The sequence below is a fragment of the Hippopotamus amphibius genome, chromosome 16, assembly GCF_030028045.1.
Source record: "Hippopotamus amphibius kiboko isolate mHipAmp2 chromosome 16, mHipAmp2.hap2, whole genome shotgun sequence".
Classification (NCBI taxonomy): domain Eukaryota; kingdom Metazoa; phylum Chordata; class Mammalia; order Artiodactyla; family Hippopotamidae; genus Hippopotamus; species Hippopotamus amphibius.
Genome location: NC_080201.1, coordinates 34857927 through 34871693, shown reverse-complemented (window position 1 = coordinate 34871693; position 13767 = coordinate 34857927). Strand labels below are relative to the sequence as shown.

Genomic DNA, 13767 nt, shown 5'->3' with positions numbered 1-13767 from the left:
ATATAATTGGAATCATATGATGGACATTGAGGCTGTTTCTTTTTTTTGGCGGGGGAGGGTTGCATTGGGTCTTTGTTGCTGCACGCAGGCTTTCTCTAGCTGTGGTGAGTGGGAGCTAATCTTTGTTGCGGTGCAAGGGCTTCTCATTGTGGTGGCTTCTTTTGTTGTGGAGCACAGGCTCTAGGCATGCGGGCTTCAGTAGTTGCAGCATGCAGGCTCAGTAGTTGTGACTCGCAGGCTCTAGAGCGCAGACTCAATAGTTGTGGCACATGGGCTTAGTTGCTCCGTGGCATGTGAGATCTTCCCAGACCAGGAATTGAAACCGTGTCCCTTGCATTTGCAGGCAGATTCTTAACCACTGTGCCACCAGGGCAGTCCCAGAGGCTGTTTCTAAATTATTTAGTATCCTAAATCATGCTATGGTGAATATCCTTGTTCCCTCATGGAAATATTTCTGAAGGATGAAAAGAAGGGGATTTGTTTTTAAACAGCTTTACAAAAAACTGCACAGATTTAATGCAGATATTCAACTTGGTGAGTTTGGACACATGCATGCCTCCATGAACCATCACTGCCATCAAGGTAATAGATATATCCAACACCTCCAAAAGTTTCCTTGTGTCCCCTCACTTGTTTTTTGTGGTAAGAATACAACCTGAAATCTGTCCTCCGAACAAATTTTTAAGTGCATAACGCAGTATTGTTAACTACAGGTGCTGTGTTGTACAGCCTATCTCTAGAACTTATTCATCTTGTTTAACTGAAACTTTGTATCCAGTGACCAAGTCCCCATCCCCCACCCCTTCGCTAGCCCCGGGCATCCACCATTCTATTCTCTGCTTCTATGAGTTTGACTTTTAAATATTGCACATAAGTGGAATCATGTAGTATTTGTCTTTCTCTGCTTGGCTTATTTCACTTAGCATAATGTCCTTCAGGTTTGTCTGTGTTGCAAATGGCAAGATTTCCTTTTTTAAGGCCGAATAATATGTCATTATAGTCATAGACCATGTTTTCTTTATCTGGTCATCTGTCAGTGTACATTTGGGTTGTTTCCATATCTTGGCTATTGCGAATAATGCTGCAGTAAACATGAGAGTGTAGGTACTCTTCCAGATCCTGATTTTAATAAAAGGGGAATTTTAAAAATTATTTGCATAAACAGTATTTATCACTTATTAATACAAAAACCTATGGATAGGTTGTAGTAATTTATATTTTTACACATAGCATGTGAGTGCCTCTTCCATATATCCTGGTCAAAATTGGTTATTATTAATCTTAAAATTTTGGGGGTGTGGAAGTATCTTGTTATTGACAGTAACTGAATAGAACCTTGTCAATGCCTTCATGTAAGTCTGAAGTTATAATTAACGACGATTACAGTTATGGAAACTGGAAAGCTTGACCTTGGTGTGGCAGTGTTCTCAGGCACATCGCAAGCTGGGCAGGCGTCCCTCAGGAGGCAGGGTTTGCCCCTGAACAGGTCTGGCTGAACTGCAGGGGGTAGTGTTGAGCAGAGGGGCCAGCCGTGGGGCACCTGCCTGCCTTGGCCTGGAGGCATTAGGGAGACTGCCCTGTTGCCTCTGGTTTTAAGGGCACAGAGGCTCCTAAGAGACTCACAGCCCAGCCCTGGGCAGCCCAGCTGAAAAGGTGTGAAGCAGTTCTTCCCTTTGATAGCCAGAGAAGTTGAGCCTTTGAGGGCCATTTTGAAAGGCTAGCATTTCTCCTCTGGTAGAAATTTTCTCAGAGCAAAAGTACTTTTTTTTTTTCATGTCTCTGTTTTGACCTAAATTATCTGTGAGGTTGTACTTTTTAAAATATAGAAGCTATTTTTTGTTGATATTTCTTCATTGTCACGTTAAATTTTTGTATTATCATTAATTTTGAGATTAAGGTAAATTTTACCCCAGCAAATTAATTTTGATTCTCACTCCTTTTTTTAGGGGGGAGGGATATTCGCTCCAGTTACATAGTCACTTCTTTTATCATATTGCTTTTATATTATATACTTTTCCTTTAAAAACAGGGAATGGGTATGGTTTCTTGCTCACTTCATCTTTTAAAAAGAAAACATTGATACCCTAATAGAGGGCATTTTATTTTGGTCACTCAGGAACTTTGATCACAGGAGAGTTGTATATTATAATTTAAGATGAGAAACTGTAAGATTGGGTAGGTAGCATACAGCATACTTACTAATTTAATCATATTGAGTTTTGACCCAGGTGTGGAACAAACTGAAGTTTTCTCTGAATAGTTGATTTCAGAGGCATAAAGTTACATGAATATGTGAAAGCAAAGTTTCTCTAGTTTACAGCCTTTATTAGGTCATCATGTCACTCAAAAGCGTGCCCAGCATGTACTAGGCACTCCAAAAATGGGATTCAGTTCCTTTAGGATTTTTGAAGCACCTAGATGTACATGGCACTATGCCAGTAAAATCATGCAGTCCACAGGGATAGAGCCCCTCACAATTATTTAAAAATCTTTACTGGAAGTTTATTTCCTAAATATACCAAGATTTCTCACTTAGTTCTTTAAGCATTTTACACGTAGCTTGTTAAATATAGACGAGATAGGTAGTGATGTTTGTGTTTGGTGTGGGTAAGGAGATGACCCTGGCAAGCCTGAGAGGGGTCCTCTTGTTCTTGCTGTTGAAGTATGTTTTTAAGAGCCCTCCTTTTTTTTTCCTTATTCCTCTTTACTCCTTCCAATATGGCAAATGCAAATCAATAAAAGAAGTAAGGTAAGCTGTAGAACAATGTTTTCCTAAATGGGAAGATTATTATTAAAGTTTAGGCTAGTCTTGATTTCAGGATTTGTCACGTAAAACTGTAATACCCTGCCTCCAAATTAATGTGCTGATTAGAAACCTAAAAGCCTAGTGATAAACAGGAATTTTAGGATCTTCTCTACTTTTTACCAAGTTTAAAAATCTCCTAGAAGACCTTTGTTTGCTTCATGGTCATCTAGTTTTTTTATTTACAGTTGTAGTGACGGGGACCTCGCTACCTTGCAAGGCAACCCCTTTCCATTTCCTGAAGCTGTCATCATTGGAAAGTACTCCTGTTCATCTGCAGCCTGCCTGTGGCGGAACAGTGGAGAATATATGTATTACACATCACCAAACTGCTTCAAATGAGTATTTCTTTTCATCGTTAGATGGAAACTACCCAGGGCAAGGATCATGTGTGACTAGCCTTTTTTCTGGTAATGCCTCAAACACAGGCACTGGAAAGTGTTCAGAGGGTGAGTTCCATATGTCTTGAAGATTAACTGGAAGCCGGGCTAAATATTTTTTGCCTGTATTTGAATTCGAAAATGTGTAAGCGAGTGGGCCTTTGTAGAGTAGATAACGACAGTCCGATGTAGGAGGTTTTTTCCCATTGGTTAGACACGGAAGTATTCTGCAGCGAGGTGCTCTTGAGCCGCAGGTGAACTGTGATGTGCATGGCACGTGACGCGGTTAGGGAAGACGCCCACCTGCCTTGTTGATGTTTGCGGTCCTCACCCCTGCCCGAAGTGCAGAAGAGCAGCGCAGGCTGCGGAGTCTGCAGTGACTGGTCGTTTAGCTGTCGTCCTCAGGAAGCTGAGGAGGATGACCTTAGAGAGTACATTAAAATCTGGGAAGCTTACAAAAAAATCAGAAGATCCTAGGGTACCTAGGAGCATACCATAGAAGTCTTGACTGCACCTACAGAACTCCCTGGTGTTTTAAAATCCAGTTTTTCTGTGGTATTGCCCAGTGAACAGGCAGAACGCTGCTGTAAATCATTCCTTACCAAATGGCCCAGGGTCTGAAACTAAGGGCCTGAAAAGGCTCCTGGTTGCCAACCCCTAGGTTGTGCCTGAGGACACCGAGGCCAGAAAGCACCAGTCGCTTTTCGAAAGGAACATAGCTGCCCTCAGGCAGAGCCTGAGTCTGGAACTCAAGTTTTTTGACTCTGTCTAAAAATAAAACATCAGAAGAGGCAGAAACTGTTGATTGCTTACTCAGCCACATTTTAAATGTTATAGCCAGTGGAGGTGGGGACTTAGACATTTTTCTTCCCTTTCCTTATGACCATTTTGGATCTGCTGGTGTTTCTAACTTCCTGTGAATCCTGTCCCTGCTCTGGACCTGAATGAGCTTGCTGCTGTGGACATACCTCTCCTTCCAGGTTCTGTTACTTTAAGGCTGCCCTGCCTACCACTGCCCCGCAACGTGCTCCCCTCTGGCACTTGGCACCTTTGCTATTTAACTAGTGCCCTTCTTCTGGCTTCCCGGTCCATCACAGCTGTGCTAGACTGAGACATCCTCACTCTGGTTTACCTCCAGCTACCTGGAGCCAGGCCTCCTGCCTTGTCTGTGTGCAACACAAGTTTAGCAGATTTCTTCTTATTTTATCCTCAGTTTTTCCTCCTAAAGGTAGCTCTTCACAGTTGCACCAGCTTAAGGAATGCTATTTTCATTTTCTTCTGTTCTACAGTAGTAATTGACTACATTCAGCTTCTTAGCTGCTTAGTTTTTCCTTTCCTCTTGTTCATTGAGTCCCCCAGCTCCTCAGGCCTCAGCCCTTGAAGGCATCCTCACTTCTCTCTTTCCATTGCTGGTCATGGGCTGCGGCCCAGCCATTGTGTCTGTGTGTGTGGCATTTCTGGAGCCCATTTCTTTCCTGCCACCATCCTCCAGGCCTTCATCTCGTCCTTCTACAGTTGCAGTAATTTATGAGCCACTCTCTCCGTATCCAGTCTTGTCTCTTTGCCAAATCCATTGGCTGCACCATTGCCAGATGAATCTTCTTAAAATGCTCCATTTTTGAAGTCAGTCTTTCTCTGGTGCCTCTCAGAAACATTTAAATAGTTCCCTGTTACCACTGGGGAAGGTCTGAACTTCTTAGCTTGTCGTTCAAAGCCTGCTGTCATCAGGTGCTGGCTTCCTCTCAGGTGGTGCTCCTCCCTCTGCTCCTCCCTCTGCCGCAGGCTGTGCCCTTTGCTCGGTGCTCCCTGAGTGTGCCTCGCACGTCTCCGTCTCAGGAAGTCTTTTTAGCTCCTTCATGGAGCCTTGTCTGCCAGCCATTCTTTTCAGGTCTTTGCTGATATTCACTGGCTGACCTGTTCATTTGACACTTAATTCACTAAGCAAACCTTATGAAAGACATGCTGTTTTGCTCCTGTGAGGAATGGATTACAGAGGGGTAAGAGGGTCATCCCCACTGCCAGGAAGCTTGTCTCTGTCACCTGGATTCTGTATCTTCTTGTGTTTATATCTACGGGATCAAAAGTGTAAAGGCAGAGGCCAAACCTTACACTTGAAATTTAAGAAATTTAAAAACCACCAGCACCCAGCAAGTATTCTGCACAGGCAGATAATAAATGCTGTGAAAGCTGCTAGTACACTTCCATTAAGACTTCTTGGAATTTGGAATTTCTTGTTTTATTTAATCATTTTGGCATTTTGATTAAGTTTTGTACATTCCCATTTTAGCTTATCATGAATTGTAACATTAAAATTAAGTTGAGAAATCTATGAATGTAAAATCGTCAGTTGAGTTGTAATACTTAATTAGGTAAGATTATTTAAGATAGTGATTTCTCATTAGATTGGCCTTGCCCATATTAACTTTCCTGCTTTTTTTCTTCAGTCTGCATGAAGAAATCAGTGATTTTTATGAATATATGTCTCCAAGACCAGAGGAGGAGAAGATGCGGATGGAGGTGGTGAACAGGATCGAGAGTGTGATTAAAGAGCTCTGGCCCAGCGCTGATGTGAGTACCTTTCTGGGTAGAAGGATGCTTAGGTGCTTAGGTGGTAATATCACTGTGTATGTGCATCTATAGAGTTTTGGTCTAATGAAATTTTAAAAGCAAACAATTTTCTTCAGCCTTTAGAATTTTGGGCTTCCTAGTTGTTTGCATTGAATTGGATGACTTACTTAAAATTATTTCTTTGCAGTACCGAATAGCAGCTACTAAAGGCAAACTATTTTTAGGAATCATTACTATTAAGAGAAGAAAGACACATCAAGCCTCCTTGTAGTAGTGGGTTACTTGGAACGTGATGTATCAAAACCCGGTTACTATTTTGTTCTAACCTGTCAGTATGAACATTAGATAATATGTTTATAGCCGAATGCAGATGTCAAGTAGGAATTTATGTCATTTGAAGTTCATTTTCATGGCTCATGCAGGCGTGTGTTCTACTCTCCTGAAACTGTTGTTTTCTTCTCTTTCTCTGATCACTCCTTGTCTCCTAGTATAGCTCTCACCCAGCGAACACAACTTTCGCCCAAGATTTCCTCTGCTTCTTTGTGGTTCTCATTGTTGACGCTCACTTTTTAGGGCTCCTTTGAGGTCTGTTCTACAATATTGTCCATTCAAAGAAGTAACTAATTAGAATCCATTACATTGTGTTATATAACTTTTCTTTAGACTCTGTCATGGGTGGCAAAGGCAAAGCCAGGGTAGTTTTTTTGGTCCAGCTGACCAAACAAAGAAGCTTCAAACGAGACACTATAGGTACTGGGAATAGGGGAGGACACGAATATTTTATTGAGCATCCACTATATACGACATTGTTTCTCCTGTGTGACCTAGATCGGCAGCTTTCAACTGGGGACAGGTTTCTCCAGGAGGCATTTGGCAATGTCAGAGACGTTTTTTATTATCGTGACTGGTGAGGTACTCCCTGGCATGTAGCGAGTAGAGGCCAAGGAGGTTGCTAAACATCACATGATGCACAGGACAGCTCCTCAAAACAAAGAATGACCTGCCCCGGAAGCCCATAGTGCTGAAGTTGAGAAACCCTGATCTAAATCATTCCTCCTCCTGCTGAGGTGGGGGATTTTATCCACATTTTTTTTTGCAAATGAGGAACACGAGGCTGTGATTAGGTTCCTGGGTCCATCTCATGTCAAAGGTTGAATTTTTCTCATTGTTCATCCTTTATTGGAATTATACTTGTATACACATATCTGCCTGAGTCTTCCATTGTTCTCCATGATTTGAGGTAGCATGTGTCCTGGTTTTATGCCACAGCATGATGTTATAATGACAGTGCCTGGTGTTCTCTGTGGAGATGGCCTACAGGCCGGCACTTGCCCTGCAGTTGAAGTAGTCTGACCCTAATTCAATAATTTTTGAGAAGACTCCTTTTGAGACAACAGAAGTTAAGGATTTGTGTTTGTGTCTCTAGATTAGAAGGGAACATTAGTGACCTGAACATTACTTTTGAAAGGTTTCTATTTAAGTCTACATGTTTGATATTTGAGCCTAATAAGCTTAAACTATATTCCAAATGTCTGCCTGTGAGACATGGGATCCCGCTTCAGGGAAGGCATGGTGTTAGAAAAAAAAATGCTCCTGTAGTACTAAAAATTACCAGTAGAGGGTAGCAAAACCCTGCATTTCTCCATAGTGTGGTGGCTTTTCATCTGATATTTTAATATAACAATTTTTTCTATTTTAGGTCCAGATATTTGGAAGTTTTAAAACTGGCCTGTATTTACCTACCAGGTTAGTACATTTATGAAGCTTTCAAGGGATTGTGCATTTTTCGAGAATGTATTCATTTTGACTGTTGAATGTGTAAGAATAGAAACAAAATAGATTTATGAAACAAAAATTCACTTTCCTGGATTTTATTCGAATTATCTTGAGGTAGAATATCACTGCAGAGAACTGCAGAACACCATAACTTAACCCACTAATACAGATGTTAATGTAATATTATGGTAAAACACCTGATTATGCTGTAGAGATTTGTATACCCTGGAATGCCAGGTCTCTCATTTTTTAATTAAGAACTCATACAATTAGCTCCTGTTCCAGAGTTCTGACTCAGAAATTCAGGGTACAAACTCTTCTCTGAGGAAAGTCTTGGTCTTCTCAGGCCTCTTGTTTATTTCGGCATTCTCAAATGAGGGTTTTTTGGCCCATAGCTGGGGGCGTGGGTGGGGTGTATGTGTTGGGGATGGTTTTGGGGGATAGTAAGACTTCCTTGAGGAGTGCGTACCTGTTTTCTAAGAATTGCAATGCTTTGGTGTTTATGAAGCAAGAACATTTCATCGTGTTTTTGTCTTTATCGTGGTAAGAGCACTCAACATGAGATTTACCCTCTTAGCAAATGTTCAAGTGCACTGTAGGCGTCCATCAAGTTTTTCATTTGAGTTTGATTCAGTCTACTTTACCCAAACTTAAAATGTGTTAAAGTGGATGGGTTCTAGCAATTTCCATTCTTCCCATTGCTGTCCTAGGCCTACAAAAGCCATAAAATATTTAACTTTGAGTTCATTAATATTTTTCCTTATTTAGGTTCTGAGCCTCAGCAAAACCTGAGTCACTCTTCTAAAAATTTAATTAAATTTTGTGAACAGGTGCTACATTCCTCTAGTTCAGATTTGAAAAGGGCACAAAAATAATTACAACGAAAAGTCTGGATCACACCTCTCTCCCCCAGTTTCTCCCCTTGGAGGAGCTGCTGTAACCAGTTCCTTGCACATCCTTCCAGAGATATTCTATGCGTATAAAAGGAAATGTGTGTATCTTCCTTTTTTACACAAATGGTAGCATACTAGATGCACTGCCTGCATCTTGCTTTTTATACGTAATAACGTAAGTCACAATCAGTTAACCTCATTCACTGGGAAGGTCTTAAGTTTTTTAGTACCAGAAGCCTTTATGAACAGGAAACATTAACAGGTGTTTTTGAGGTTTTACTTCTTTCAAAATCACTCTGGGAAATGACTGGGAGAAGGAGGAGGTTGTTAAAATCACCAATTTCTATTTCCTGTCTAAAAACAGTCCTCACTAACCCATGTAGTCTTCATTGGGCAGGGTGAGAAATGGGTTTCCATTGTACCAACTTGCTGTCTGTCGCTTAAATGAGTTAAAGCAAGAACAGTTTCTTACTTCTTTAAACAACTCTCGTGTGTGCTCTGTGTTCAGTGACATTGATCTTGTGGTGTTTGGGAAGTGGGAGAACCTCCCCCTCTGGACCCTGGAAGAAGCTCTTCGGAAGCATAAGGTTGCAGATGAGGATTCGGTGAAAGTTCTAGACAAAGCAACTGTAAGTTCTTCAACATTTCATCTTAAACTCTCTAGTTACTTATGCATGAAACTTGTAAAATTACAATTTAATTTTGGTGAGCACAGTCGGATTGTGAGTGAATTATTCTTTCCTTTTGTTAATGATCTCAATGCTTGTACATAAAAAGTGTATTTGTGAGACAAATGAATTATTCTGGTTATACATTTCTTTAAAAATATTATTCAATTTTATCATTCATAATACTGTAGATTTTTTAATATAAAAATATAAGTAATAATATGGATATCTAATAAAGTCTGTAGTTACACAGATGTTGCTCTTCTGTCATTTTGTATCCTTGAAGAACTATATTAATTGAAATTTTGTATATCAATTCATATTTTAACTAATGGAATGGACATTAAAGAATTTTCATGGAGGCTCATTTTATAAATAAATATGTCTGTTTTAGAAGTTTGGATTTTCACGTATTAGGTTTTATTAGAGCACAACAGCTTGTACTGTTTTTTATTAAAAGCTGTTAATTTGGAAATCCAGTCTGTACACAGAGTTTGCTGGCCAAGTTTTCTAACGTGTGGTAGACCTAGAGCTTTTTTTTTTTTTTTTTAAAGAATTCCTTATCTCTCATATAAATCATTCTGTCATTTTTTATTTGAGAATAATTCTCACATTTTAAGTTCTCTTGTTAGGTTGTTTTTTGGGCTCTTTGTAAAACTGACCAAAAATACCAGTGACTTATTGTGTGTGACTTAAGAATCTAGCAATTTTCTTATTGGAAACAGTTTGGTGCTGTGGGCTGACATTCATAATTCTTGATCTTCTTGAGTTGGAATCTGTCCTTCAAAGCATATTAATGTCGAGAAAGGTTTTTGTTACCCGATTTCAAACCTCTCAGTCAGTAGAAATTACAGAATATATTGCATGAAGTTAAATGCTAAATATGTAATGTAAAATATCTAGAATGCCAAGTCAGCTATGGTACAGAGTGTTTAGAATACTCAATGTTTTTATGTCCTCAGTGAGGAGGTCGAGACTTCAAGTCTGGTAACCTTTCATTCCCCGATTTTGTCATTTAATTTGTTTAAAGTATTTAAATTTTACCTTTCTTCTCTTTCTAGGTACCTATTATTAAATTAACAGATTCTTTCACCGAAGTGAAAGTTGATATCAGCTTTAATGTACAGAATGGTGTGAGAGCAGCTGACCTCATCAAAGATTTTACCAAGGTCAGAGAGTTTATAGTGTTTATTCAGTAAAAATATTAGAAATGGAGTTGTGTTTTGAGATTCTGTTGTGGTGGTGTTCTGATATACTTGACTAAACTATTTTTATACATGTATTGCTGACAGATGCTTCTTTTCTGTGCAGTGGTTTTACTTTCCTTGAATCTGCTTGTAATAATCAGTAATTTATAATGTGACCTCAAGTGAGAATTAAGGGTTGAGGAAGCTTTTGAAGAACTTCTCTGCTCTAGATCCCTCCTCTTAGGGAGGTAAGGGCTGAGTCATGCTGCACAGTTGATTCTTGTCTGCTTTCAGTCTCCAAGAGTTCAGATTAAGACCGTGTCTAGGGAGCCTTTTCTAGATTTTAATCTCCAAGTCACCTGTAAGGTAGGTCCTGCAGGTGTCCTTACCTTACCTTGAAGTGATTCAAGTCTGCTTCTGCTTATTCTGTTTTCTTCCCAGATAGGGCAGAATCTGTCAGCATCATCTTCAGAACATTTCACATGTTTGAACACATCGCTTTTTTCTCCCTCAACTAAAACTGTACTGCTTTGGCTTATATAGAATTATCTTTTCTCTCCATTCACAAGTTTTTTCTTTAGCAGCTCTTTGGGTTCACCTTTTTCTGTTTATGTGAGAAAAAATTTTAACTATCCTGTGGTAAACATTATATTGTTATATAAATGAGCAGAGTACAGAAAAGCAGAAAAAGAAAAGAAATATCTGTAATCCGACTCATTTGGAGGTATCGGGTGTGTATAAAATTTCTTTTTACCAGAAAAGAAACTTTTTAGAAAATTGAGAATAACATGCTCGATAAAAAAACGTAACAGTATAAAAGGGTTGTGAAAAGTGAGTCACCCTCATACCTTATATGCTTAGATCCGCTTCCTAGGATTTGCCTTCATCAGCTTTTTCTCTTTGCTTGTTCATCCTCATCTTGAAATTTTTAGCAAAAGGAATAGCACACTATATACGTGATGTCTCATACTTTTTTTTGAACTTAATATTTTGGAGGGTTTTTCTGTATCAGCACAGTCCGGGTTCCTTCGTTCTTTCCACGGACTGCACGGTTGTTCCTTGTCAGGGTGTGTCGTGCTTTGTGCAGCACTTCCCCAGTGCTGCTTCCAGTGGTGTTTTCTGCTACAGAAGGTGCTTGGTGGACATCCTGCCATGCCTGCATCTTTCTTTACACTAATGAATTGTTTGTAGGAAGATTCCTGAAAGTGGAATTTCTGGGTCAGAGGATACATGCAGAAAAAATTTCTGATGGAAATTTGCCTAATTGTTCTTTAAAGAGACCACATTTCTGAGTTCAGCTGTAGTGTTTAAAAATGATTATTTCTCCATATTTTTGTTTCTTGTACTTGTTTACTTTGATATGATTTGCAAAAGTATAAACTTTTTTCTTTCTTACGGAAGCAGTTTGTGTTTATTGTAAGTGTCAAGAAAAGAATGGAAGTCACTGGTAATCATACGAGCCCTGTGTGATGGCTGTTGACCTCTTTCTCCATGTCTGTGCCTGTGTTGTTCCCCTCAGCATCCCTGGCCTAGGGCCTGGCTTGTGGAGCGTACTTAGTGAGTGTGTGCATGAGTGAAAGACGGACTCACGCTGTCCATATTTGCCAGCGTGGGTGTTCTTACCCTTTCTTTGAAAAGCATGGAAGGTGGGTCTGTGTGTTCACCTGCCTGCGTGGAGGACAGTAGGCAGGATGGCTGCTGCTCCTGGGCTCTGCAGAATCACCTGAAGGACCCTGGCCTGCCCATGGAGTGCCACCTACAATAAGGGATTCTTTAATATCCCACTGATTTAGTGCCCTAAGAGATGGGAGCTCTCTTAGGTGTAGTGGTTAGGACTCCGCGCTTTCACTACAGGGGTCCCGGATTCAATCCCTGATTGGGGAACTAAGATCCCACAAGCCGCGAGGCAAAAGAAAGAGTTTAGACGTTGTCCTGTACTGTGTCTGTTGCCTATTTACAACTGAATCTTATTCGCTAAGGGTCATAAATGAGTGTCACAAAATATGTATTGCTAGTGTTTCTGTCCTGTAACAAGTGCTTGGATGCCATCATTTACATCTACATGTTGTAGACTTCAAATGTGAGGAGACAATCCTTAATTACTTATAGTTTTTTTATAGCTTGTTTTTAAAATAGAAGATTAAGTATATTACATATCTCCACCAAAGTTTGTAATGTAAGGACCAGTTTATACTTAGAGACAATTTATGCGGTTAATGCTTAGAGTTATTATTGATAAAGGAATTCATTGAAAATATAATTTTCTTTTCCAGAAATATCCTGTATTACCATACTTGGTTTTAGTATTGAAACAGTTCTTATTACAGAGGGACCTTAATGAAGTATTTACAGGTGGAATTGGTTCTTATAGTCTCTTTTTAATGGCAGTAAGTTTCCTTCAGGTAAGTTATACCATGCTAGTGTACACTAAACATTTTTTAAAATAAATCAGTTGGGAATCATTTCGGAAAAAATTTAAATTAAGCTGTAATTACAATGTTTCCCTTGATTACTTAAGACTTTCCCCTTTAAACTGGGTACCTTTTTATAATTTAGCAAATAAGTACTTTAAAATCCCTAGGGAAGAATTTTTTTGTTTGTTTTTAATCCCATGTGCTCTGTGAGGGTGGGTCAAAAATTATCCACAGTCCGGTTATATTAAAACTTCTGTTGGCTGCACTGCCTTATCAGCACTTTCCATTCAAGCCTACTGTCTCCCCAATCACTGCTGTGCAGGTCTGAACGTGTTACATCAGTTCATTTGTAACTGTGGTGGGGGCAAAATGGATGCCCCACTTGTGATTTGCACGAAAGAAGAGCAGCGTGCAGTGATTCATTTTTTTGTGGTCTGAGGGTGTGCATGTCCGCACACTTCTGCCCACACTGTCAACACTCTGCAAAAACTTTGTTTTGAGGTGTTAAAGCATCCTCCCTATAGGGGGGATCTTGCTCCTTTGGACTTTCATCACCTGTTTGATCCCCTGATGAAGAAGTGAAGACAGCGGTGCATTCATGGCTCGCCGCTCAGCCTAAAACATTTTTTAATGAGGGAATACAAAAGCTTGTTGACAGATGGACAAAGTGTATTGAAAAGCAAGGAGATTATGTTGGAAAATGATATTTGTCTTTTCTAAAAGTTAATTAAATTCTGCAACCAGAATGAGGATAATTTTTGACTCACCCTCATAGTATTTCACTGCAGATTTTAACATTCAGAAGTATGGTGTGGTTTCCACAGGTGTAAATAGTAATATAAATGCCAAAGATATGAATGTCGTCTAAGCAAGCACTCTTGTAAGTTTAGCTGGAGTTGAGCCTTGCTGTCTGGGTGAGGTGAGTGGGAAGTCGTAATATCATCAGTGCACGTATTTATGCGGCGCCGTGTTGCCAGCTGCCTGACTCTGCTGGTGAAGCAGAATGACTTCCCTGATGTTGGGCCAAGCCGGCCCTCTCAGCGTCTTGGAGCAGCTGTAAAATTCAGCCTTGTAAACT

General features: G+C 39.9%; 1 protein-coding gene across 5 annotated transcripts in view; it reads left to right on the top strand.

The window, feature by feature from the left end:
* The window catches only part of TENT4B (terminal nucleotidyltransferase 4B), a 69908-nt gene that overhangs the window by 44576 nt on the left and 11565 nt on the right, over window positions 1–13767 (top strand). For all 5 annotated transcript variants that reach the window (XM_057712865.1, XM_057712864.1, XM_057712867.1 and 2 more), the window contains 5 exons: window positions 5628–5751; window positions 7451–7497; window positions 8929–9049; window positions 10150–10257; window positions 12549–12677. In XM_057712865.1, the coding sequence (XP_057568848.1) occupies window positions 5628–5751; window positions 7451–7497; window positions 8929–9049; window positions 10150–10257; window positions 12549–12677 (529 nt within the window). The remainder of the gene's footprint in view (window positions 1–5627; window positions 5752–7450; window positions 7498–8928; window positions 9050–10149; window positions 10258–12548; window positions 12678–13767) is intronic.